The 25,570-nt window shown below is 52.1% G+C and overlaps 8 protein-coding genes across 8 annotated transcripts; 4 read left to right on the top strand and 4 right to left on the bottom strand.

Annotated features, from left to right (window-relative positions):
* Window positions 1-645: 645 nt before the first annotated feature.
* Window positions 646-1,773, bottom strand: alkB (oxidoreductase, 2OG-Fe(II) oxygenase family; the record flags this gene model as incomplete). The annotated part of the gene is made up of 1 exon (XM_056930493.1): window positions 646-1,773. The coding sequence occupies one exon, from the start codon at window positions 1,771-1,773 to the stop codon at window positions 646-648; it is 1,128 nt and encodes a 375-aa protein (XP_056794786.1).
* A 406-nt stretch (window positions 1,774-2,179) lies between these two features.
* nimX (cyclin-dependent serine/threonine-protein kinase CDC28) lies at window positions 2,180-3,400 on the top strand (the record flags this gene model as incomplete). The annotated part of the gene is made up of 4 exons (XM_056930492.1): window positions 2,180-2,252; window positions 2,327-2,835; window positions 2,902-3,065; window positions 3,133-3,400. 4 exons carry the CDS (start codon window positions 2,180-2,182, stop codon window positions 3,398-3,400), a joined length of 1,014 nt encoding a protein of 337 aa, XP_056794785.1.
* A 1,005-nt stretch (window positions 3,401-4,405) lies between these two features.
* N7539_000887 (uncharacterized protein) lies at window positions 4,406-5,071 on the bottom strand (the record flags this gene model as incomplete). The annotated part of the gene is made up of 2 exons (XM_056930491.1): window positions 4,406-4,961; window positions 5,031-5,071. The coding sequence occupies 2 exons, from the start codon at window positions 5,069-5,071 to the stop codon at window positions 4,406-4,408; spliced, it is 597 nt and encodes a 198-aa protein (XP_056794784.1).
* N7539_000886 (uncharacterized protein) lies at window positions 5,070-7,755 on the top strand (the record flags this gene model as incomplete). Its single annotated transcript, XM_056930490.1, has 4 exons — window positions 5,070-5,510; window positions 5,578-5,764; window positions 5,842-6,659; window positions 6,718-7,755. The coding sequence occupies 4 exons, from the start codon at window positions 5,070-5,072 to the stop codon at window positions 7,753-7,755; spliced, it is 2,484 nt and encodes an 827-aa protein (XP_056794783.1).
* Window positions 7,756-8,202: 447 nt separating this feature from the next.
* N7539_000885 (uncharacterized protein) lies at window positions 8,203-9,892 on the top strand (the record flags this gene model as incomplete). Its single annotated transcript, XM_056930489.1, has 2 exons — window positions 8,203-8,378; window positions 8,443-9,892. 2 exons carry the CDS (start codon window positions 8,203-8,205, stop codon window positions 9,890-9,892), a joined length of 1,626 nt encoding a protein of 541 aa, XP_056794782.1.
* Window positions 9,893-10,094: 202 nt separating this feature from the next.
* N7539_000884 (transcription factor domain-containing protein) lies at window positions 10,095-14,868 on the bottom strand (the record flags this gene model as incomplete). Its single annotated transcript, XM_056930488.1, has 4 exons — window positions 10,095-12,690; window positions 13,762-13,933; window positions 14,017-14,766; window positions 14,835-14,868. The coding sequence occupies 4 exons, from the start codon at window positions 14,866-14,868 to the stop codon at window positions 10,095-10,097; spliced, it is 3,552 nt and encodes a 1,183-aa protein (XP_056794781.1).
* A 2,357-nt stretch (window positions 14,869-17,225) lies between these two features.
* Window positions 17,226-18,420, top strand: N7539_000883 (uncharacterized protein; the record flags this gene model as incomplete). Its single annotated transcript, XM_056930487.1, has 2 exons — window positions 17,226-17,683; window positions 17,820-18,420. 2 exons carry the CDS (start codon window positions 17,226-17,228, stop codon window positions 18,418-18,420), a joined length of 1,059 nt encoding a protein of 352 aa, XP_056794780.1.
* Window positions 18,421-23,030: 4,610 nt separating this feature from the next.
* On the bottom strand, window positions 23,031-25,122 carry N7539_000882 (PH domain protein; the record flags this gene model as incomplete). The annotated part of the gene is made up of 4 exons (XM_056930486.1): window positions 23,031-24,455; window positions 24,536-24,628; window positions 24,712-24,837; window positions 24,991-25,122. 4 exons carry the CDS (start codon window positions 25,120-25,122, stop codon window positions 23,031-23,033), a joined length of 1,776 nt encoding a protein of 591 aa, XP_056794779.1.
* Window positions 25,123-25,570: the final 448 nt, after the last annotated feature.

Genomic DNA, 25,570 nt, shown 5'->3' with positions numbered 1-25,570 from the left:
GCAATTGATTTGATCGATTGTTAGGTTGTTTCATAGTACAAACCATCCATCGGACTTAAATGCGTAGATGTAAAGTGGGGAAAGTCGGGGTAATTTGGAGAGAGGCGGATCTGACTGCGTCCAAGCGGGGAACAGCCAGGCATAAGAGTCGCGACTCCGAATGATGTCCAATAGACATCTCAATGATCGCGGAGAAATGCCGGGTATTATATGCTCGAGTTCAATTCCGCGGAATTTATCACCAGGCTGAACTTCCGAACCTCTAGAGCGTGTATCTTCCGAGAGGAAGCACCGCGGAAGCAAGATAGGTAACGCTTACGCTCCGAAGCGCTATCAGCGGCCTATCACAGACACGACTAGAATATCAAGTCTTTTCCAATAAGATTCGAAGCCGAAGCCTCAACTGAATGCAGAATGTGCCCCCGACCGATATACCGCGGAGTAACTCTTCAAAGGTGTACAGCAGAGCATTTGCGCAAAGCCACCTATGGCTGACAAGCCGATGCTGCGCCTTGACCGCGTGTAGCTCGCTAGCACACCGGTCACATCTGTAGCCACGCTCAAGAGCGATCGTGAGGAATCTTCGACGATCTTTTTGAGAAAAACAGACAGCGCCATTCGCCCACGGAGGGCGTTTTCAGTGTCTCATGGACCAAAGGTCATTTGGCGCACGTTCAGATTAATCCGTTTCCTAGACATCCAACCCTTCCACATCTGGTACTGGTTTTCAAATTCAGTCGATGCCTCGTCTGGGCACGGCCAATCTGACAGCCAGCTGGGACATGTGTTTGGTAGAATCTTGGGCACTCCATGCCACGCAAATCTGGATGTGCCATCCATGTACACGGCATCGCCTGAACGCAGTCGAATGACTTCTGCGCCATTGCCGTCGTCGTGACTGATCAAGAAGAGTCCATCGCAGCCAAAACTTACGCTGATCAGCCCTACGTCGCAGTCCTCACTCACATCGCGATGGGCACTCAGTGTATCTCCGGGGGAGTAGAGATTGAGAATGGCGGCCTGCGCATCCGTCTGGGGAAACGCCGCCTTTAGCAACTTCGCCACATCTTGTGGGAAAGGCGGAGGAGGCTCCGCTGGGTAGACCTTGGCAGTCCAGTCGTATTGTCCGCCCAACGTGACCCAGCGGAGCTTCTTCTCCAACACACTGTGTATGCTCATCGGTTTATGCACTTGAGGATCCTTGGGCTGGATCATGCGCGTAGAGTCATCTGCGAAAAAAGATGGACGGGCCTCGCTCTCGGGACAGGTAGTGGGGTATGTCACGTCATAGTGAAGGTGCAAGTTGGTTTTGTGATTGGGGTTTGGAAGGTCGCGATGTAGAAGGCGAGATAACAATTCAGTCTGTATGGTAGGGGGAAGAGCGCCGGGATCATCAAGAGGCCTGTCTGGAGTTAGGTTGCTTTGAAGTCGCAGCAAGTTAGTTTTTCGGGGTTCGCGGGAGCGAGTCGAATGCTGACCGGAGACTGCGTCATGTGTGAAGACAGGAATATTCTCAGCCTGTGGGGCGTGTTTGACATTCCTTGCGTCTTGTCCCTGGATGAAGTCGTCGAATGCCAGACGCAGGTCCTGACTGGACATATACTGAGAGACGGATACGCCTGCGGGGAGATTGGCTTCATCCAGTCGTTGGAGATCCAGCACTCCGGGGGCATGGTCAATTTCTGCGACAGTAATCCGACTGTATCTTTTATAGCATTGCCGAACCGCCTCCGGGGGGCGCTCATGAGCGTTCAACTCTTTGATCTGAGCCATGAGAAGAAAAGATCTCACGACAGTCGCGGTGCGATAAACCGCGGAACTCCAACAGAACAAGCACGCGTTCACCGCCTTCCGTCGGCGCGGGGAGTTGTTTGTTTTCATGGACTTTCTCCCCACTATGCAAATCTGAAGCGCAAGATCAGCATCTTCGAAATCGACAATCTTAACGTTTCCAAAGTCACGATAAGAATTCTGCCAGATCCTCTGGGTGTGGCGACCTGGCACTGCACCACCGGAGCTATCTCAGTACTCAATCTTTCTTTGTTCGCATGTGAGTGTCATTGGCTCCTTCTCTCCGCGTGTCTTCTCCTTGCTTCCTCCCTCATTCCTTCATCCTTCAAATCCACTTCGATTCGGGATTTTGCACTCGTGTCTCAACATCATCTTCCACATTGCTAACATGGCTTGGGGCAGTCAACCTTCAGGAGGAGCCAGCATGGAGAACTACCAGAAGATCGAAAAGATTGGTGAAGGTGCGTTGTCTGCCTTTCCCATTTAGTGACCCGGGGGAAACGCCAGGCTCACGCGTTATGTGTCCACCCTCTAGGTACCTATGGTGTCGTCTACAAAGCCCGCGAGCTGAATCATCCCAATCGGATCGTGGCCTTGAAAAAAATTCGCCTCGAAGCCGAAGATGAGGGTGTTCCCAGCACTGCAATCCGCGAGATCTCCATTCTCAAGGAGATGCAGGACCCCAACATCGTCGAATTGTTGAACATCGTTCATGCGGATGGACACAAGCTCTACCTTGTCTGCGAATTCCTTGACCTGGATTTGAAAAAGTACATGGAGGCGCTTCCAGTGAGCGAGGGCGGTCGCGGCAAGGCCCTTCCTGAAGGTTCCATGATGAGTGCCAACTTGGGCTTGGGCGAGGCCATGGTGAAGAAATTCATGGCTCAATTAGTGGAGGGTATTCGCTATTGCCACAGTCATCGCATCCTGCATCGTGACCTGAAGCCCCAGAATTTGTTGATCGACCGACATGGTAATCTGAAATTGGCCGATTTCGGTCTGGCTCGGGCTTTCGGTGTGCCTCTTCGCACCTACACTCACGAGGTATGTTGAGAAGCGACTCGGAGGAGTGTTTTAGCCTCTCTTTACTAAGCATTGTGTGGTCTCCAGGTCGTGACACTCTGGTATCGATCTCCCGAGATTCTGTTGGGAGGACGCCAGTACTCTACTGGAGTTGACATGTGGTCGGTAGGTGCCATTTTCGCGGAAATGTGCACCCGCAAGCCGCTTTTCCCTGGTGATTCTGAAATCGATGAGATATTCAAGATTTTCCGGTCAGTCCCTCCACTTGAGAGCCACGCTCCATGGTAATTCTTTTTTGGCTAACATTCTGATCTCCAGTATCCTTGGCACCCCCGACGAAGTCGAATGGCCGGGTGTCACTTCCTTCCCCGATTACAAGCCCACATTTCCTAAGTGGAAGCGTCCCGATACCCCCATCGTTCCTGGGCTGGAAGAAAACGGGGAGGCTCTGTTGGAAGCGCTCCTCGAATACGATCCGGCCCACCGTTTGTCTGCCAAGCAGGCTTGCATGCATCCCTACTTCAAGAACGGTAGCTCATACTACTCCGGTCGCACCGTGTCCACCACGCGCAATGGCTTCTCATGAGTGGTCGGATGAATCGTTTAGATCTGTTTCAGAACGTGACCCTCATTGTGTGAGTAAAGCATGCATGGTCAATATGTCCGTAAAACTTGTGATGTCACGTTGCTGGTTTTTTTCTTTGTTTGTCTGCTTGTTTGGCGTTCATGGCGGGGTGCGACTTGGAGGACGGGTGTTTAACTATGCGATCGATATGCTTTCATGTCTAGTGTCAGGCGTACATAGCATTTTCATTTGAAAATGACTTTATTACGAATCTCTTCCTTCCTATGATACATGACGAGGTCACTGAGGTTGTATGTCATCATAGTATATCTCACCCAGAAATACGCGCTATGTAGTAGTCTTCGATACCGTTTGGGGTCTCAGGTGATCAGAGAGGGCGGCTCCTCATTCTTCGCACCGAGTCAATCACGAAAGTTCTCAACCTTTCTTCGGAGAAATCCGAAATGACGAAACCACGCGCAGCTTGTAAGCAGGAATTCCTGCGGCAGTCGTCTTCACGCCAGGAATCTGTCAAATATCCCGTCAACAACGCTTCAACCCGCTCAGACAGCCATTCCCCACATACCATATCGAGTGGATTCAATGGATTCGGACCGTCGAGTCTGTGCTATAACTCATGAGATTCAAAGAAAAGGCGACCGAGACTGCGATTCAGTGGGCAACAGAATATGATAGTGGATGTCTAATCCCCGGGGACCATACATTGTTCCGATGAGATGCATGCGCCATACAAGATCTTTGCTACGTTTGTACGAAGGCCTGCCCAGTGACTTCCTCTGATAGTTTCAAAGCTCTTGAGCTCAGTGAGGTGGCTTCGAACATCTAAATTATGACTACACCAGACCTAGCACATCAGCACAAAGACCGAATCAGTACTGGGGCTGCGTTGCTTCACCCGGGGCCGTGTTTCAGGTCTGCATGTCACGCAGGGATAAGTTCTTCTTTCCTGTTGCGAGACAAAGAACAATCCTCATTCGCGGCTTACGGTAACGGGCCAAATGGCGTTCAGCTGAGTTCACTCGTGATGATGTGGGGGCCGAAACGGTCAGCTTCAATATACTCGAATTCTTTGTCACGCCGCGCCGACTGCATGATGGTGAAGTCACCCTTCATGTCATTGGATGGGCCATGAACGACTCTAATGCATGCGCCTGCAGCCTTATTCAATCGAGTAAGGGCCAGGAAGATCCAAGTCCCAAGGTTCTCTTTGCTTTTGCGCATACCGAGGCTGAATGCACGCAAATGAACTGGCTCCGACACCACTCGGACTGACCGAGCGGAGTGCAGCAAGCTAGCGGACACCAAGCCACGACTACGGGCGCCCGCGAAGAGGAATGATTCGCGAGATATGAGGGTGTGGGAGCGTGCGGCTGGAATGAGAGGTTCCAAAGCTGTCGAATAAGCGATCGAGACCTGTGAGACGATTGCGCTCCGGTAGCTGAGAAGGCTCGCTTTAAAGACTGCCGCGCCCGCTCGAGCGCTGACCTGGTCTACCAGCTCGCAATTCGAAGCGTTCTTGTCTCTTGTCGTATCGCTTCCAAAATCTTGGAGTGCGTTGTTGCTTCATTTCCACCTCATTATCAATTTGGGCTTCTTTTGACCTTGGTGATTAGGGTCTTCAGTCGCGCACTGCAAATTCCACTCTTTCCCTTCCTTGATCGGCATCGCCATGGATTTCGAAGATGAGCTGGCAGGCTTTGGAAGCAATATGCCTCCAGCATCCTCAGTCTCGAATGGCCGTCGATCACCGCGTTCCCGTCAAACGGCCCCGCAAGAATCGGTTCATCAGTTCTGGGAACAGTTCACCACGAAACATCCGGGGAAAGTGTACACAGTGCTACCACTCAATCCGTATGCGCGCACCAGGGCAAAGCGAGTGCCAAACGGTGTCATTCAGGGTCACGCCGCGGTCAAATCCTACGAACAAGCGCGACAGGAGTGTGAGACATCGGTAGGACGGATCGTGAGGGAATGTCGCCGTGTTAACCAGAAATATACGGATCCGCACTTTGACATCGAGCTGGATTTGAAGTCGAATCGACGGTATTATCTGGACGAGCTGAATCATGTCAATGACATCATGAAGCCACGAGGAGTAAAGAGGGTCACGGTATGTGCATCACCCTGCGTGTGTGAAATCTCGTCGCAAATCTGATCTCTCACGCTTCGAACAACAGGAGATATTCGAGAGCCCCCAGTTCTATGTCAACGGGCCTACGGCATCGGACGTGCGTCAGGGCTATGACGGCGATTGTTGGCTCATGGCAGCTTTATGTACGATGGGTAATAAGGAAGGATTGATCGAAAAGGTCTGTGTGGCCAAGGATGAAAAGGTTGGAATTTACGGTTTTGTCTTCTATCGCGGTACGAGCCATTCCACAATCAGCTTTAGAGCTCACTGAAATAATCAAGAGGGGGACGCATCTGACGAGATAACACAGATGGCGAGTGGCAGCAATGCATTGTCGATGACAAGCTCTATTTACGAGCCGCAAATTATGATGAATCCAACGACGAGCGAATGGCCTGGGACATGATCAACCGCAGCAACGCCGAGGAAGAGTACCGTCGAATCTGGCAGACCGGCTCTCGGGCATTGTACTTTGCACAATGCGTGGATCCCAATGAAACTTGGTTGCCATTGCTGGAAAAGGCATTTGCCAAAGCGCATGGGGACTATTCGGCCATTGAGGGTGGATTCGTCGGCGAAGCCATCGAAGACATGACTGGAGGCGTCACTTCCGAAATTCTATCAAGCGATATTCTCGACAAAGACCGGTTTTGGACCGAGGAGCTCATGAAGGTGAACAAGGAGTTCCTCTTCGGTTGTGGTACGGGCTTGTTCTCCAACTGGCTTGATTCCCAGTCTCCGCCACGGGACCGCAAGGGTATTTCCGAAAATCACTCCTACTCCATCATGGACGCGAGAGAAGTCAAAGGCAAGCGGTTGCTGCGTTTGCGCAATCCTTGGGGTAAGAAGGAATGGCAGGGTGCTTGGAGTGACGGTTCACAAGAGTGGACCGCCGAGTGGATGGAGTTGCTGGGACACCGGTTTGGAGATGATGGATTCTTTTGGATCACCTACGAAGATCTGCTCAAGCAGTATCAGCATTTCGACCGTACCCGTCTGTTTGGTGGCGACTGGACTGTTACTCAACAATGGACGACTCTCCATGTACCCTGGTCGGCGGACTATCACAGTTCTAAATTTGTGATCACCGTCACACGCGAGGGGCCTACAGTCATTGTTCTTTCCCAAGTAAGTCGCATTACAGACTTAGACCGGATTGTTGTCGCACTACTAACATGATATCTAGCTTGACACCCGCTATTTTAACGGCCTTGCGGGTGAATACAGCTTCGTCTTAAAATTTCGGGTACAGCGGGAAGGCGACGAAGATTATATTGTGCGTAGCCACAGCAGTCACTTCATGACACGCTCCGTCAATGCCGAGATTGATCTTCTCCCTGGTCGGTATCATGTTTTGATGAAGATCACAGCCTACCGCCACGATGATGCAGAATCAACAGAAGAAACCGTCCGACGCCTAGCCTCCACTCATCGAGAAAAGCTCGTGCAAGTCGGGCTATCCTACGATTTGGCCCACGCAAAAGGTCTCGTCACTGAAACGGAGCAGGAAAGACTCGACTCCGAGCGTCGCAAAGCTGCCGAATGGCGGAAGCTGCGGGAAGAGACCAAATTGAAGAAGCAAAAGCAATGGATCCGAGAGCGCAAGTTGGCCGCTCGACAACAGCGCCAATCAGCACTAGAGACTCGCTCCGTCGGGCGCGCCAATGGCGCTCCTCTGGATGACAACTTCGGCTCTGGTCAGGTCCTGGCCGACAACAAGACCTCCCAGTCTCCCTCTGAGATGAGCAGTTTCTCCAACGGCTCGATTGGCCGCAAAGTCGCCACCAGCAACGGTCGTGTTGACTCGACACCTCCGATCTATTTCAACGGAGAAGTTACACCACAGGGTAGCAGTTCAAGCGGTCTGAGAATCGACTTTGGTCGTATGAGTCCGCAAAGCCGTCTGGCGAACCATGAATTGAGCGCGATGGACCAACACCTACTGGAGGGATTTGAGTTTGATAGTGATCTTGACATGCCTTATGATGAGCCAAAAGGCCGTCCTCCCATCTCAGAGCTGGAGAGTCCTGCCGAGGATCCGTGGAATGCGGTCTGCGTCGTAGGACTTCGTGTTTACTCCAAGGACCCAAAGTTAAGCCTGCAGGTTATGCGCCCGGTGCCGAACGAAGATACGGAGGCACCTCTGGATCGAGACGATCCTGCTGCGTCGGCGACCTTGGAGAAGAGTTTATGGGGTAGTCGAGGCTCGCCTCATTTGGTCTGACAGTTGGAGGATGGAAACTCTGTATATTGAGATGTGCGACATGTATAGGAAATGCATATTCATGTAGCCTAATTGAAATACTTCTGTTTTAACGGGAGAACAGTATTGGGGCCAAAAGAGTAGCCATGATTGCTCCCAGGAAGTAAGGTCGAGGATCAGCGTCGCTGTCCTTCAACAATCCATCCATGAAGCTCACATGGTATCAATGTTGTACACTGTAACCAACTACAGGTAAGTTAGTAGCAACATTGAAGTGCCGTTCGCTGCGACGCGGGTGGGTCCCGCATATACAGTCTTTCTCCTGCGGGATCTCCACGCTGTAAATTGTTATGTCAACCTTGGACTCAACACAGGTGAACGCATGAGTAGACCTAGGTCTGTAAGCCAATCACTCCATCACGAGCAAGCTATTCTCGATATCTCATCTCCCTCACTGCTCCTAGAGCAATGCAATCTCCCGTGTACTCATCGGGCAATTGCTTGATCTTCATTCGACTCTGCTCTTCACGGATACACTGTCCACGATCCCTCCAACAAACGCGCTCGCTATCTACCTTTCACACCAGCTGGTTCGATAAGACCTTTGACCTGCCCGTGGGGAATAATGGCAGCATATCAATACGGTAGACTCATAGCCTCCTTTTGTTTCTCGAAACCGCGTATGGAAAAAGCTAACACGGGTCCCAGCCTGACGCGATCCCCAAGTTCTGGGCCTCAGGTCTTGAAACCGGGATCGAATGTCATCATGTACCTTCCGTCAGGTCCCCTTAGCCGGGAGTATGCGACTTTTTCGCACGATCAGGAACAGGAACGGAAGGAGGTGCTTCGGGAAACTGATCCTGAAGCAAGCACAGGTGATAACCGATCAATGATATATACATTCAAGGATAGCAGTGACCTATCCTTCCAACAAATCCTAGCCGCGCAAACATCTGCGACAGTGGTGACGGTGGATTATCGACTTGGCGTATATGTATCCTCACAAGACGGCTCAGTGGATCGATCCCTTCAAGATCAAGCTTCTCTGTCATATCAAGCATCCAGCGAGATAGATACAGACACCTGTTCTTCCGTGCACTCGGCCAACAAAATGATCCAACCATCCTTCTTTCAATATCCGACACCTATTCACGACACTTTATCCGCATTCGACTGGATACAAACCCATCTCTCGCCCGCTCAACTGTGCATCTACGGATCTCATATCGGCGGATCCCTCGCCTTGATGCTCTCTCTCACGGAGGCGCAGTCCATCAAAGCCGTGGCGACTCATATGCCGGTCTGCGACTGGACGAGTCTAGATACGTACTGTACGACGCAACAGCCTGATTCCGCAGAAACCCACGCTGAAGTCGGCACTAGCATCGACTCGCACGCAGAATCTCACCGAATAAAGCGCGATTCTTCCACAAAAAGAACTAAGAAGACCAAGTCTCATTCTGCTGCAGTCACCCCGACAGATTTAGTCCCGCTACTCAAGGCTCGTCGGTTGCTCTTTTCGTCCCCGGAGCGCTGCTTTGATGCATTTGCGTCGCCGGTGCTTTTTCTTCGCTCGGCGGGAAGAGATGTCCCGCGTGTGTTCCCTGAGTACTTGACTGGGTCGGAGTATCCTGTTCCCGTGCTGAAGAGCTCGAAAAACACAGTCACCAGGCTGGGTGACGGCGATGATTTACTTGTACTCGGTAACCTGTCCATCCACGAGGCAAATCAGGGAGGTGATCTTGATGCTGCAGAATCAGATCAACCGGCTGTTCGGCGACGAAAGGCATTGTCGCGCTGGCCTCCTTATGGATTGGACTATGGTGCTGGGGGTCGTGGATGGGGCGGAGTAAGGGTTCGTAGGCTAGAGGTTACTCTGCCGTGGGTGCGGCTTGGTGTGGTAGATCACGCAGGTAGTGGGAGTGGGAGTGACGGCGGAAGTGGAAAGGGAAGTGGAAGTGTACTTGCGGACCAGGGCGAGGAAATGGTGTCTATCATGCGACGAGCTTGTTTCTTTGGAAAAGAAAAGGGGATTGGGGAGAAAAGGGTGATTCTGGAACGAGAGGCAGCGTCTAGCGCTGGGTCGGAGCTTGCGGAAGACGCTGGGCAATGGTTTGGTCATATATTCAGTGGGAAAATTCGAGACGATCTCGAGTAGTTCGTGATGATGGTCAGAGGAAGGATTTTTATGAGCTGGTGTTTACTGTACGACTCATAAATCAATATTGATGCAATGGATAGATCATGAGGGCATACATTGCACGATATGGATATGAGCACCGTCTTCAAGTCGTAGACCTTTTCTTTGTTGATTGGGGTACGGCCGATATTTCCATCTGGTCATCTGGTCATGTCTATTCTCACCGTCCGGGCGTCCCATGCGGTGGACTCCACCAGCCCTCAATATCTCCAAGGTCGGGCAACATGTTGGAGTATTCGTGGAACTGAGCCTGCGACAGAGAATCCAGTGTCGGCTGTGGGCTCTCGGTCCCGGAAGGATCACACATCACATTCACATCTGCGCTGCCAATCCAATCGACCTGCTCATCTGCTCTTATCCCCTGCTCGATGGGATAAAAACACTGTTGCAAAGGCTGATGCGTACCATTCACGTATTGATGAGTGCTGGAGATTGCTAGGCCTCCGCCTACAGCCGAGGGGAATGAAGCGTCGAGTGATTGCAGATGCTGCACAGAACGATCTACGACGCGTGTCTTTTTCCGGGCTGCATCGTGGCTTGAGAGTGCGTTCATGGATGCTTGATCCCCAGATAGGTTTGAAAGATTCGAACTGCTAATTTGTCTTTTGGCGGCAGACCCTGCACGACGCATGTGCGCTTGCCAGCGTCGCTGTAGTGTGACGAGATAGTCACGGGTGCGCTTTGCATTCTCGAATGATTGTCCCAGTTCGTCGAGTGCGCGGAAGCAGAGATTCAAGTATGCGACCATTTCTGCGTTCCCAGGGTGTATGCTGCTGGATTCGCCTAGTTTGGTGGGTGTAAGTGAAGAAGAGGATACAGTAACGAAGAGGAGCATGAGGGCCGCGCTGAAGATGATTGCAACTACTTGGTTATTCATGCGACGGAAAGTGTAGTGTTTTTCGTAAATGTGCAATAGACGAGCAACTGCTGTGGCCGACTCAATGCACATGCGACGGGCGTGATGGTAGCCTGGCCCTTGGCGCGGGCTTCGCGGTTGGATGTAATTTTTTGAAACCCAAGGGCGATGAAAGAAGATAATAATTTGATGGTATTGCATGTGCAGCATGAGCAATTGAGGCAGTCTTGGGGTGGAGTCGTCCATCAAGTCGACTTGCAACATGTAAGGGAGATTAGCTTTCCAGGCGAAGAGGTCTTCCGTGACCTGGAAGGTGATCCTTTGAAGATCGTGTCGCGAGATATCGGAGCATCCATACAAGATATGACCAACCGGGGATACCATTTCCCAAAGGACGACGAATTGCCGATTGATGAGCTCACTTGGGTTCTGTAGCCCCTGTCCTGCTACACTCAGCCCGTGTTGCAGCCCGTATGGCTGCCAGATGCTCTGCTTTTCTGCACCCAAGGTTGACGCGGGCTTGGGAACGCTCACATCTCCGGCGTTCATACGGAACGGACGGCCAAGGTAGAACCCCCAGAAATGATCAGCAATATAGCTTCCCCAGAATGCGGCCCGGCGAACGTCGGCTTCATGTGCACTCATATCACCTTGCTTGACGTACGAGGTCATATCAAGGTGCAAGCCCAGGTCAAATGTAAGCCGCATCGACATTCCACTGTAGAGCCAGCCCCGGGCGTCGCGGTTGGATGCTCCTTCATGCGAGCTCATTAAGACCAAAGCCTGAACTGTTGCCACACAGGGAGAGTCCAGTTCGATCTCCAGCAAGGCTTTGGCTCTGTCGGCAAAGAATTCGGCCAAGGACTTAGGGAAGGTGATAAAAGTTGGATGATAGCGCGCTTCGAATGCGCTGCCGATTGCGCACATGGCGTTGGTAAGTACCTCGGAATAAAAAGGTGTGTCTTCATATTCATTCCGCCATTTGTGACGGGCAGTCATGTACATCTCTTTGTCCACGACGTAGATGCTCGGGTTATGCCATGTGAAATAAAGCTCGATCAGATGATCTTCCAATGCTTGGTCCACGGGTTGTCCCACCCGCAGGTGATTCAGAATGTCCTGGCCATCATGACGGACTGTTCGTGCATCTGGCCGCTGCCGTTGCTGTGTTGCCGAGACGTCGACAAGGTTCAGGTTCGAGGTCGCGCCGTAGAAGCGCAGATGTCCATCTCCGGCAAGCTTCAGTGTTCCAATGCGATGTGACAATTGCTCAATCACGTCATTCTCTGCTTCATTTTCCTCCTCGCTATCCGATTCATTATCCCGATCATGAGGTATCGAATTGGGTATTGTCTGGGAGTTATGGGGTATAGTCCGCTGGTGGTTTGTGGAACTCTGCTCCGTTTGCACTCGGGGTCCTGCTTGGTTGATATTGGCATAAATAGTGTCCAAACTTTCAGCGGTGGGCAATGTGAAGCCCCAGTGTACGTAGCTCTGATTCTCCGGCACCCCGTGTACCATCCCAAACGGAGTCCAGGGGGCAATGGAGGATAGCTGTCCTTCTTCTGGAGAAGCGGCGCCTTCGGTCACGTTCCCGGTTGACGAGAACTGGGGCTGATCCTCGGGCTGCTTGCCGCGGGCTTCGGGGGGTGGGAGGTGTGCAGTATGCGTTTCTGAGGCGCCTTTGGGCTGTGTAAAGCTTTCATTACGAGGCACCCCTCTGGCGGGGGGATTGGCTTTGACTACTGCTCTCGGGATTTCGAGAGTCTCAAGTACCCGATTCATGGCGGCCTCGTCGTCAGGCTGCATCAAAGGAGGCTGAAGCCCCTGGTCGTAAATGAACTGAGTCAACTGGTCAATTCGCGCGGAGAACAGCTCCGTTGCAGCGCGCAAGGACACCCTAGTAAGTACCCAACGTTAGCCTCAACTTCTTAGAAGGTGCACCCTGACGGACTGTGTAGATTGGCCGGCATGCCGAGCGTCGGCATTGAGAGCAAGCCTCGGAGGCCGACGATCATCACATCAAGTGGGCTATTTTGCCGAATAGACCTGAGGACGCTTCACTTACTTGCGTTTATCGTCCCCGTGCTGATACTTGCATTCTTTCCCTTTACGCTCACAATTCTGACAATTTGGCGTCGATCCATCGCACTACCGGTAGTCATATCGATCGCAAATGTCAATTCTGGGCCGATCTCGGGGAGCGGGCTGCGACCCAACGAAAAGACTATAGGGAACAACGAATGCGTGACTGGGAACAAGACGTACCCGAATTTTGCTCTCGCGACATGGCACGCAAGCAGTGGTGACGTGCTTTCGAGGGGCCTTTTTGACCTTCTCGGGTTCTGGCGACATGGTACCCTTTTGTACCGCTAGTCGCAAAGGCCGAAGAGGCTCTCCGGTGCTAGATTGCGATGGAAAGGATGCGACCAGGCAATACTGTCCGTGTGATCTGCGGGTTGTGGTCACAGCTGAGATTGCAAGCTCGTCCGGTCTGGAGCGCAGGTAGAATCAACCATTTTGCGCCGAGACAGTTGTTGCCATGGCTACTTTGCGGTTGGCTCTCAGAGAGTTCTTCTCTTCTCCCTCGTGGGTATAGAACATTCAAGAGTTGGGTCTAGAAACAGAGAATTATTTCTAGGGCCCGTTGGAGGAGCGGGGGAAGAGGGCCCACTCTGCCCGCTTATGAGGGGGTTTACAAGAGTCACGCCGACGATGTTCCACTTTGTCTTTCGTGCAAACACTTGGATACGACTAGAGTGCTGGGCTCTGCTGGTCATCCAGCTTGTGATCTCTTGGCTGGCAGAAAAGCTTGTTGGATACCAGTACAATCAAGGTCCAAGATGCGCAGAATTTTATTTCATCAAGATGGTTTCATTTACACTCCGGTCATTCCGAGTGCGTGACCCCGGCCGCGGAGCGACGCTCGAAGCGTCCATACGCTTTTATACACAGTACATTCTCCGCTTACCAGTTGGATGTGCGCTTGATACGCTCATTCTGAATCACCTCAATCCAGTAGTTATCGGGGTCCAGAACGAAGGCAATGTTGTTCATACGACCGTCGGTGAGGCGCTTCTTGAAGGCAACATTGCACGAGTCGAATCGCTCACAGGCGGCATGAATGTCGTCGACAGAGATACCTGTGACCACAAGCGCAGATAGAGGTTAATGAAAGCGACTCTCTCGAAGGAGGGTTATGATCCCGACGTTTTCCAAGACTTACAGATGTGACCGAATCCCTGGGGTTCCGTGTTGCCGTTGTGATACACCTGGCCCTCTTCTTTCTCGGTGCCGTAGTTCCAGGTCAATTCCAGCAGACCCTCCCACTCGGCCACTCCGTTCTTGGCGCCCTCCTTGATCTCGGGGTTGGACTTGGGGTATCCCAAGAAGTAGAGGTTGAACTTTGCGTCCGGGTTCTCCGCAGTGCGGACCAGAGTCATGCCCATTGACTCCTGGTAGAACTTCAAGCTCGCTTCGGCATCTTTGACTCGCAGCATGGTGTGATTCAAACGGTATGAGCCAGGATCCGTGGTCTCGGACAAGTCCTCCTCTCCACGGCGAATGATCTCAACCCAGTATCCATCGGGATCCTTGGCAAATGCGATATGACGCATACGACCCTCTGTGAGCTTCTTCTGGAATGCATATCCAGCATCCTCAATGCGCTTGCAGGCAGCCTCAATGTTGTCCACGGAGATGGCCAGGTGGCCGAAGCCACGGTAGGGCTCGGTGTTTCCATTCACGACGCTGTAGTTGGGGTCATTCTCGGTGCCGTAGTTGTGGCAGAGCTCCAGCACGGCATTGCGGTCGGTGAAGTGACGATCGCCGCCCTGGAGGGAGTGGGGTCCATTGTAGGCGAGGAAGTAGTTGCAGAACTTCCATTCGGGGAAATCGAGCTTTTGGATCACATTCATGCCCAGAAATTCATAGAACTGGAGCGATCGCTTTGGGTCTTTGACCCGCAGCATGGTATCTACGACAGCACATGAGAATCAGTGGCCTGCAAGCGTGCAATTTGTGGACGGGGGGATGCGAACGAACGGTTGAGCTTGTAAGTAGAGGGATCGGTCGACATGGCGGCGAATGATCGGATAGCTGAGACCCGATTGCGAATCAGTAGTCTGTGTGACTGTAGAGCTGGAGCAGTATACTGACCGGGGACACGAGTCACTGAGGGGGCCTTGGGAAGCAAGCGTGTAAGGTGACCGAGCATGTTAGGCGATGGATGGCTTTTTGCTCAGCGAGCGGGGGCAGCTCTTTTGTCAGCCGTGAGGGGTCCGGCGCAGTGGGGTCAGTTGTACCACATTCCATAGTTGAAAGTGGACGGTCGGGTCGGTAGTAGTGACCTTACTTCGGAGTAGTTGTGGTGCATACGTCAGTTTGAGTCAGCGATAGCCTGACGACTCAGCGCGGTCGCCGCGCCAAACTCGCAGTGCCTTGGCCGAGGTACATATTTGTAAACAAGTTACCGCAGGGGGATTTGGTATAACTGCAGTCCCGTAGAACAAAGTAGTGGCCAAATGTTGTCGATTTATTTTTATATTGACATTGGCATAGCTAGGAGTCCTGCAGTAGTACTACTTAGTATGCTGTCACCAAGTCAAGGGCAACAAAGACCTAATTCGAGTATAGTCCTGCAGCTTGAAACAGAGCCAACTGCGCAATTGAAGTCTGTCTCGGCGCTCTCTATATGACTCCGTAGGTGGTGGAAAACCATACTGAACTGCGCATACACTTGCCCTCGCCACAGTCACGATGTGCAAATGTGCATAGACCTCGAGTCCCAGCAGTCGACCCCAGTCACGGATCCATCCTTCCACTTGTGTACAAGTGTCCGACTGATGTACTCGCAGTCGTATGTACTACTGCATTAGTACGGGAACGAAGGTCTGTTTCCCAGTGTTTGAATCAAATCGGTAGTTCTTGCCGAAGAGTCGAGGACCTTTGTACCAGTCTGGAATTCCAGTAGGCTGCCTTACCTTGCAATGATAGTAAAAATTTCATATTAACTGACGACTTTCGCTGCCTAATGAGGCAATTCTTTCTGATTCCTGCCTTGTAGCGTACTTAAACCCCCTCATCTACTTCGGACAAGACCCAGGTTATATCGCACATCTGTCGAAGTGTAGCACCCGTAGACTTGAAGGTTTCCCTCTAAGTGGGATCTTCTGCAAGAGCGGTACATCCCCTAAAGGTATCTGGGGTGAATTCGCCCCTTCGATGGTTCTGACTTGCTCAAGTATCCCATCGACAGCACATTATTGCTGATCATGGCAAACTATCCCCCGCCGTCGTAGCTTGTTCACACGAGAGATCGGTTCATGATTTGATCCCTTCTCATGCACGCTTCCGCATGTTGGATTCGAGTGGGACCGAGCTACTCCTCCCCCAAGCGATTCAGAGCCCAAACTTGTGGGGGTGGAGATCAATCTCGATAGATATCCAAGATGGTTTGATATTCTTCCAGGCTGAAGCCGTTGATTGAATCACTACTCCACGTCTACAGCCATGTCAAAAAATACAGTCACGAGTGCTCTGACCTTCTTCCCCGCCCTTCCGGTGTCGATCGTGGCGAGGCTTTTCATTTCTTTTTGTTCCTTTCTCACTGTCGAGTGGCTCTCCCGTCTTACCCCTCGACGCTGGGCAGCAAGCGGGTCTGGTCCATTCCTGCATCGTGTGTTTTTGTTTTCTTCTTTTTCGATATACCCGCGCTTAGCTCTGCGAGACTCCTCACGCATTCTGCGCCGACAGCTCCCTTACCCACTCTTTCTGCTGAGCGTCCCCAATCACCAAGCTAGATCGCAGCACGTTTCTGTCTCCCGGGACCTGGACGTGTGTCGAGGCGCATCATCCGCGGAGCCTCGAGGATGATCGCATGACTATAGTCCTACTTGGGCGATACTCATTGCCCAAAGCCCGGCCTTGTTCGAAAGCCTCCAGGTTCAATAGCACGGTGAATCTGGGATAGCCCACAATGCTCCGACGAGCTTAAATAGAGCCCGAGGGCACCTATGAGCACACTGCAGGCGAAAGGAAAAAGTACCGGGTACGTTCCTACCCTAGTGTTCATAGTTCGTTTCGAATGCGAATTCAAACACAGACCCTCTTCGAACTGCGACAGTCCGACAAGACAACTGCCCGTGACTGTCGACTATTGGCGGCGGTGACTGGCACCTTCCCATCCTATATACCCAGTCGTCTTACCCAGCGATGCGTACAAGACCAGTCCAGTTCGTCATCCATCACTTTGCAACAACATCTTAGACTCCCGTGGTCGCAGCTTACACGACCATCTTCATCTGAGTCTGTCGATTCCATGATCGGTCTGTTCATCTGACTTCCAGTCCAAACTTGCATCACTCATTCTCTTCGAGCTCTTTGGGCGCTCTCTGCATCCTTGACCTCCGCCGCCTGCGTGTCATGGGGCTGAAGATGGCTGAAGTGCAGTCATCACCACTGCCTGCCTCCGTGTCCGGCTACGATTACTTCTCCAAGAAGCCCGAGCTTGCGCCCCACTCGGACGCCCCGTTCCTCCCGTACTGGGCCCGCTCGCCCGCCTGTGCCCAGAACTTGCTCGACTGCTCCAACGAGCCCATCGAGTACGACCACGACGACGAGGACTACAGCGACAACTGCTTCTTCTTCCCCGAAGACTGCTCGTGGACTCCTCCCAAAGACTGGGTTGTGGAGGCGCATCGTCAACCCGCCGCGCCGACTGCAGACTCGCATCCCATCAATCTCCCTTCACATCACCATCTGGTAGCTGCTGGCCATAACGCCCTCGCCGACACCATGATTCCCGGTCTGCCTGATATCAAGATGCTGGACTCGGAGGCCCTCGGCGATCTGCTAGAGGACAACTTGTCGCCTCCGGAGATCACCACCATGATGTAGGTTGCCGCCAACCCCCCCTGTCTCTTTTCCTCTCTCCGCGCCTGAGCCAGCCCCCGCCTCTGGTGGTCGTGCTGAGCGGGCGGCGTAAGCCTACGTCTGGAGACCCCTAACTGACCTCTCGTGCTATCTCAGTGTGTTCGCGACGAACGGTGCCGTCTTCGCATATGCTTCCTCCCTTGCTTCCCGGCAACTTCGCAACCTCAGCTCCACCTACGGTGCCGCCTACACTTGCTACGCCAAGACCGCGTCGAGTGGAAATCTGACCGGTGTCAATCCCGCCAGCCACCCTTCCTCATATGTGACAGCTCCCTCAATGTCGCTGGGTGACGTGGGATCAATTGTATTTGAGCTGGACGATTCGGTCGCCGTAGTCACGCGAGTCGCGGACAAGGTTCTTTTGGCGGCCGTCGGTCCCAAGAACCTCGACGAAAATGCAGACGGTCCTACCGCTGATGGTTCTACGCTGGATGGCCCAGTTGATCCCGGGTCTGGGATTGGTAATGGGACGGGTTCAGACGAGACACAAGGCAATCATGCTGCCAAAGGATCGGCCTCAAACGGTGCGCCCGCCTCCCAGCAGGACGTTGACCGAAGCGCCGATCTTTCGCGTCTTGCGAGTCTCAATCTTTCGGCATCTCCGTCAGTGCTGCTGGCCTTGGAGTCCAAATGCGCTGCACTGGGTCGTTTCCTGGCAGAAAAGTTGGACGACTTGGAGAGCCCAGAGGACTTTTAATTTCTTTTGCCTCGAAACGGTGACGTTTTGCTCCCCCCACTGGTCTTGTCTGCAGCGGAGGCCTCTTTCTTCTCCTTTTTCCTTTCTTTTGATCCAATGATGCACCGTGGCACTGGATCGTGTATGTATTACATGAAGTCATGACACAGTATATTCAGTTCTTCACGGAGATCATCGTTCTGCCTGTATCTGGCAAGTACCCTCGCAGTGAGTCAGAGAGAGAGGCAATTGTGGTTATCGGGTCTCGTGATGGACCACCCCGTGACTCGTATCCGCCGCAGAAATACCCTCTCCGTCTCCCTCCGCCTCTTCCTCCCTTTAAGGTCAACCTCAAGGTCCTCTCGTGCCAGGAACATGGAAGTTCCAGCCACAGTGACCCTCCGTTTTACTTACAAGTGATCTGCCGGAAAATACCCTACTCTATGCAGGAGACACACTCTTCATGACGTTTTTCTCTTTGTCTTTGTTCCTGCTCCCGGTAACTCCCCTTCCGCAATGCTTTGAATATATAATACCTGATTCTCTCATAATCTCCCTGGCTTCATTTTCTCTTCCTACTGTATACAAGAAACAGAGTCATTTCTCGAGAATATAGGCCTCTGGAGGCCATTGTCATTGCCAGAGTCGCGAATGACGCCGAGCAAACCAACTTCTGACACACCCTCGGAGGGCATATCTCGCTTGGTCAGGTGCGAAAACCTGACTTCTGTTAAATTCATGTGCGGAGCTGTATTTTGAAGGTCGATGAGTACTCGAATTGGAACTGGTAGGTCATCCACTTGCGTTGCCGTCTTCGTGCCCCTTCGGTGGCTTACGCCCCACGAGCCCTACATGTCACTGAAATTTAAGATGCACTGACCGCACAGTCTCTTCGTGTCGACCCCGTCTCTGAATTTCTTCGCGGGATTACGATCGTGATCAGAAGGGAATTCCCGATAGGTGCGTGTGAGATTCCGGCTGATAGCCACGAAAATGTCCTGACTTTCTCGTCCTGTCACCACGTCTTCTAGATCGACTTTCACGGCCTCTTAGACGGTGCGTGCTGCCGTTCTCAATATGCCACGTCCGAGATACCGGCTGGCGGGTGTCCGCCCAATTCTCAGGGTCTCCTCCAGTCGTTCTCTTCTATTACAATGGGAAGAGGGATGTATCGGCGGAGGAGGCATGTAGAACATACACGGCCAGCGAGCACTATCCAATACTCGGCTTCTCTACGATATCCGACTCCATAGAACAGCAGAAACTTGCGGTGTTCACATAGCAAATATCGGTCGAGCGCACTTATACCCTCCGGCATTCTTTGGCACTTTGTGCTTGCCAGGGGCGGGCAGATCTGATTGAGATCTATTTTGACTGCCAACAAACTTGAAGACATGATTCATTGCTACCTACATCTGAACGACTCTGGCCTCGCCTCGTGAGGACAATTCTCTAGCCTGTCGTCTACAATCGCCCAGACAGCCTGGCACTTGAATACCAACTGTGGCACAATCTTCGAGCTTTGCGCCATCGACATGTCCGGTAGAGAAAGTATCCGCATCCCTATAATCATCTTTCAATCTCGCTCTGCGTTTCTCGGCAGAGATAACCTCGTCAAACGTGGCGCGTGCATTACGCCTATTTCACATTCTCCAGAGCTGGTGACTTGTGGGTTTGTAGGAACGAGGTCGCAGTTCTCGCAACATCGAACATGACCTGAGAACAACACTAGCATGGATCTATACTTCACAGTTACGAGTCTGCGCACAGGTCGTTCCACTTTCTGAGTCCCCTACTCCCATATCGGTCAAACACATCCTGAAATCAAGCGACTGCACCTTTTTGGGCAGGAAATCAAAAGGGAGTGATACCATATTTCCGGTTTTTCTGGCTAGCATAACCCTTTCGATGCCGTGCTCCGTGCTTCTGCTTTGATCAAAGGAGATTCCATGTCTGTGGAAGCATGGAAACGTACATTTCTGGCTTGCATGCTGGGAATTTTTCCGATCCCTCCGTCCGGTCGTTGAGCGTCTCTTTAAACTCACTGCTGCAGCTGCTTCCTGCCCTCTTGTTGAGGTATCTACTTCAAACTTCCAACAGAAGTTATTTGAGAAAAAGTGAGTATAAGAACGCGATTTTCCAAAATCAGAATCATATGGAGTTCGGGGGAATCGGTGCAATGTTCAGGCGCTTTCTCGACGAAGTAGGCTGAACCATTTTGCAAGACGAGACTTACAAAGAGTGAACAGTACTGCTGAAGCTAAAAAAAAGCTGTTTGTGTCTGCGCAATGGAATCTTTAAACCTACGTCGAAGTGATTGATGAATTGATTGCGCCTATCCCAGCTTTTGCTGCTAGATCATGTCCGTTCGCAGGGTCAACTCGTTTCCTAATTACTCGTGTTGTCGCCTGTGGCTCGAGAATTTTATCCCTCTCATCGTGAACGTGACTGAACAAGTCGCGCCATGGCCTTTGGCTGCGCTCTTCTTCTGTACGAGATGATCCATGCTTCTGCGCTTATTATATGATCCCTCCGTTACACGTTTCCCTTCTTCCTGTAATGTGGGCTGTTGATTTCTTCGACCAGCATATTGTACCGACAGGATAGACGCTCGTTCTTCACCTGTCATTCTCTCCTCCCCTTGCCTTGCCCTTTCGTGATGGTGGCACAATCCTGAATTCGCTGCAATGATACCGATGAGTTTGAATCAAGGATAAGAGCCCTTTCCTACGCAATCTGGATCAGGCTTCTCTTATCACTCAACCTTCACTTCACCTGTGTTGCCCGAGAACATGCATTCTATCTTGAGATGTGCAAATCTCGAAATGAGAACGTTGTGACTACTATCCCTCATGCTGGCGTCTCACACCCTGCTGCACTTGGTCAAACCTTCCCTGCAGTGTTGGGATAATGCTGGACTGGCACTTTTTCAGGACAGTATCTGATTTTGCGACGTCCGACAAAGACCAACGATGTCCAAACAAAGCGACTGATGATTCCTCCACATGGACACATCATTCTTCAAACCGGGTTCTGTTGTCCAACAACTAGCTTGGCCTCGAAAAGTGTGTTTATCAGGGTGACGTTCTATTTGACTTCCTTTTCTGGACGTCATTACGCGCTTTGCTCAAGATCCCCGGGGAAAGAGAACGTCGGTCATGCTGAAATTCAGCTCGACATCCGGTGGAATCTGTGATTGGCTGTCCCATTCATCAATATCAGTGCAGCAAGTCCCATTCTTCTTGACTAGTGTGCTCTTCATCGCCTACTTAAACAAGAGACCCCGAGCACAAGTTCAATTATTTCCACCACTCGGGCTCTCCGCGGTCCGCGGTCTGATTGAACGTGCAAGAAGTGATCGACTCAACTAACGTTCTCCTTGATCGACCAAGGACTGGCTGCCAAAATCACCCATCAACGTCGAGGCCGCGAGTTATAGCTAGCCTCATGACCTGTGCGGATACGTCAATACGGCTCGACTCTGCGTGGGGATAAAATTGCCGTTCGGCTTGACCTAAACATTGTGCGCCCCCTTAGACTCCACATCAGATTCAGTCTGGAGATATGAATACAAACATTCGACCGCTCTGGCTCTGCGCATCCTGGTGAAGCACTGGAAATGAGGGTTGGGTGGTTACCTAAATAAAATGTTCCGATCCACTTTCCGTAGCAGGGTCACAAAGCCCTGCTGAGCGTATGCCATCCTGTTTCCTGAACACTGAACACTCGGCCACTGAGAGACTGCATGGGAAATCACCCCTACCAATTTCCAATGACGACCCAGGCAAAAAACAGAATTCACGTCTTCGTCATCGAAGGACCGCAACTGTGACCTGCTCGAGCCTCTCAAACTCCGGTCTCCTCCTCCTCCCTACGGACTTAGGTCGCTGGCAAGATGATCTATCCAGATGAACGGTGGACGCATCCTGCCTGAGACTCCATCTAGATGGGCGGCTAGCTTTTGATCAAAGCGATCGCGGATGCATTGCTGTCCAATTGATGTTTCAATTCAAATACAAAAGTATACCCTCGCCAAGAATTTACACCATTTTCTGCATATTTAGGACTCGGAGCATGCATAATGGTGTCGCGAGCGTTTATGATTTCTGAGCCGAGGTGAATGGAAGAATGGAAGTTGGAAAATTAGCCTCGCGAGGGCCTGACACCCCGTTCAATATATTTGAAGCTTAGAGCAGGCACAATAATTCTTTTTTTTACGTGTATGCACCTACCAGTGCCGCGATATAAGTCAAAATTGCTCTAGAGATGGAACCTGGAATCGTAGGTATAGCTGGTAAGGCAATACGCAACATTGTTGGAAAGTATATTTCTGGAGTAAATATATGGATCCACATTCTGGATATTCAATAAATATTTCCAAAATCGAGCGCGAGATAATTCCTAAAGCATTAATGATCGCTTTCGTTCAGCTCATGTAAGAAGACCACCAAAGGGTGAAAGAAGGTTGTGTGTTTCGTATTAAGGGTAGTAGAACCATTCACTAATCAGATGTCACGATGACATGCAAATCGCATGTGATAATTAGACGCGGCTTGGAACGCGTGTGCTTTGACTCGAATGAAAAGAAAACATTCGGCTTGCGGGCATTCCATCCTGCGTAGAGACACTCTTTACACTCCGCTGCCACCGGGAGCGCCGTGGAAATGACTGCCTGAACTGGCGGATCGGTTCAAGCTCTGAGTGGGAGCGGAAGTAGCAGCCGGTGCGGCAGAGGGTTCAGGGGCTTTCTCGTTGTACACGGGAGGTGGATTGGCTGAAGCTGCGTGCGCGGGGTCTGCGGTGGTCTGCGTCGCAGAGGGATATGTAGGCTCGGCAGTGGCAGCAGCGCCAGGGGAGACAGCAGCAGTGCCGGGGGCAGCAGCAGCAGATCCAGCAGCTGGATCAGCACCAGCCGCCGCAGTACCGGGAGCAACAGCAGTACCAGGGGCGGCGGCAGTGGCAGCGGCAGCAGAGGAAGGAGCAGCAGCACCACCACCACCACCAGTAGGCGAGGTAGCGGCAGCACCGGTAGGCGAAGTAGCAGCGGCACTAGTAGGCGAGGTGGCAGCAGCACCAGCTCCGGCACCAGCACCAGCGCCCGCTGCGGCTGCGGCTGCAGCAGTGGGACCAGCAGATCCCTTGGTATACTCGCTCAGCACGCTCCACCATTTCTCGGCATCAGATGCACTGTGAGCCTTAAAAGACAGCTCAGAAGAAGTGTGGAAGGCATTGCCGACCTTATTGCTCGAAACATCTTTGCCCTTGACGTTGAACTTGACACCGTCAACGGCGCCAACCACACAGTCAGGAAGATAGAGCGACAGCTCTGGAGTAGGATCCTTGCGCAAGTCATCGTTGTCCTTGAACTCGTGCAGGAATCCTGCAGGAGTCACGACGTAGTAGCCGGTATTGTAGCCCTTGAGCATGGCACGAGAACGACGCTCCAGAGAACCCTCGATCACGGGCTGCGTGGTGCGGTGATCCATGTTGGGGAACTGGATGGCCGAAGCGGCGCGCAGAGGGCTGTCGGCGTTTACAAGTTTCGACTCGTTGTTCATGCAAAAGTTGACCCACTCAAAGTCGGGAGGAATGCGCTGAGCAGTGTTCAGAATGTCGGCGTAGGAGGAACGTTGACGGTCCAGTTGACCACCCATGATCTGGTGGAACTGCTCAAGTGCGGTTTGAATGGTCTGAAGGACATGCGCTTCAAATCGGGAGAAGGAGTTCTGGATGGCCAAGATATCATTGCGGTGGTTGTTCTCCTCCGCGACCTGCTTGTGCAGACGGTGGTTGATACCACGACGGAGCACGTAAGGATCGTGTTGCGTGTCGGTCTTGTTGCCACCTCCGGACTCGACAAGAGCCGAGTGCTGACCGAGCAGCTCCACATGCTTTTGAGTTGCCAGGCGGGCCTTTTCAACAGCCTTGCTGCCCGTGGAAGTACCAGACTTCAGCTCCTTGGACTTATTCTTGATCTCCTTGTGCAGGCGCTCAAGCACAGGTAGGACTGAGCCTCGTAGGTTCTTCTCGACCTCAAGGTAGGAGTTGATCGAGATCTTGGTAGTGACAAACGGTTAGCCTACCGCCTTCTACGTTCGTCCAGAGTCCGTGAGTGGTTCTCCTCTCTTGAACATACCTGAGATTGATTGCGGATAGTCTCAAACAAGGTGTTTATACCGCCAGTACCGGCACTGAAGTGATCGCCTTCACGCAAAGGTTCGTTGACAGTCTGTCAGTTCAAAATGAGCGATTAGCAGCCCGTAAACCATAATACAAATTGCCCAAAGAGAGTTGTGGCATCGTGTCGCATACCTTCAGGACCTTCTCATAGTCCTTGGCCTGCGACTTGGTGATCTTGGCCGTAGTCGAGACGTAATCCTCGAGGTTCCCGCACATATGCTTCCAGGCACGCAAGCGCTCCATGAGGAGGCTAGTGGTCTACATCATCAGCAAAGATATCGGGTCAGTCACGTTGTTTTTCTGTCGCGGAGAGGCAACACCCCCTTCTGCCCCGCACCACGCAATCTCCCCCGCGCGGGCGCAAGGCACAAGGTAATCTGTATTCTCGCTGGATAAAAAGGCCACACCTACCTCATTGCTGTCGTTGTCGGGAGTGAGCTCGTCATCGCTGGCAGAGGTCTGACGGGTCATGGAACTTTGGACGGTCGCAGAGCGCGAGGGGAGAGAGTGCCCCTGCTCCGTGGGGTGAGCGGACGTAGACATGGCGGAGAAAGGACGAGCGTCGAGCACCAGTGTGTTGGGTATGCGAATACAAAGATCAAGTACGAGGCCGACTTGATATTAGGGTCGTACAGTGGGGTTTACGGAGGGAAGTAGAAGTGCAGGTGAGTTTCGAAGTCGGGAAAATCGCCAGGTTCGCTGGGCAAGCCGCTTGTTTAAATGCCCCTGTCCACCGTTGATCGTGGATCGTTTTCGGCTGTTCTGGATCATATGTCATTCCACCGAAGGGACAGGAGCAGAGCGGCGTGGAGCACGCCCAGACTAACTAAGGACTCAGGAATACTTACCCTTGGTATTTGTTCTCACATTCACAAGGGAAACTATCAGTGCCACCGTAGCTGTTTCCGGGTCTCCGAAATGACGAAAGGTGTGACCTTGTGGCAGTGGTGTGGCACATCTGTGGCTGCTGTCGATGACGCTATACCCCAGC

Source organism: Penicillium diatomitis, assembly GCF_028827545.1.
Source record: "Penicillium diatomitis strain IBT 30728 chromosome Unknown utg000001l_segment0_segment0, whole genome shotgun sequence".
Lineage (NCBI taxonomy): Eukaryota > Fungi > Ascomycota > Eurotiomycetes > Eurotiales > Aspergillaceae > Penicillium > Penicillium diatomitis.
This window is presented reverse-complemented; position numbering and strand designations above follow the sequence as displayed.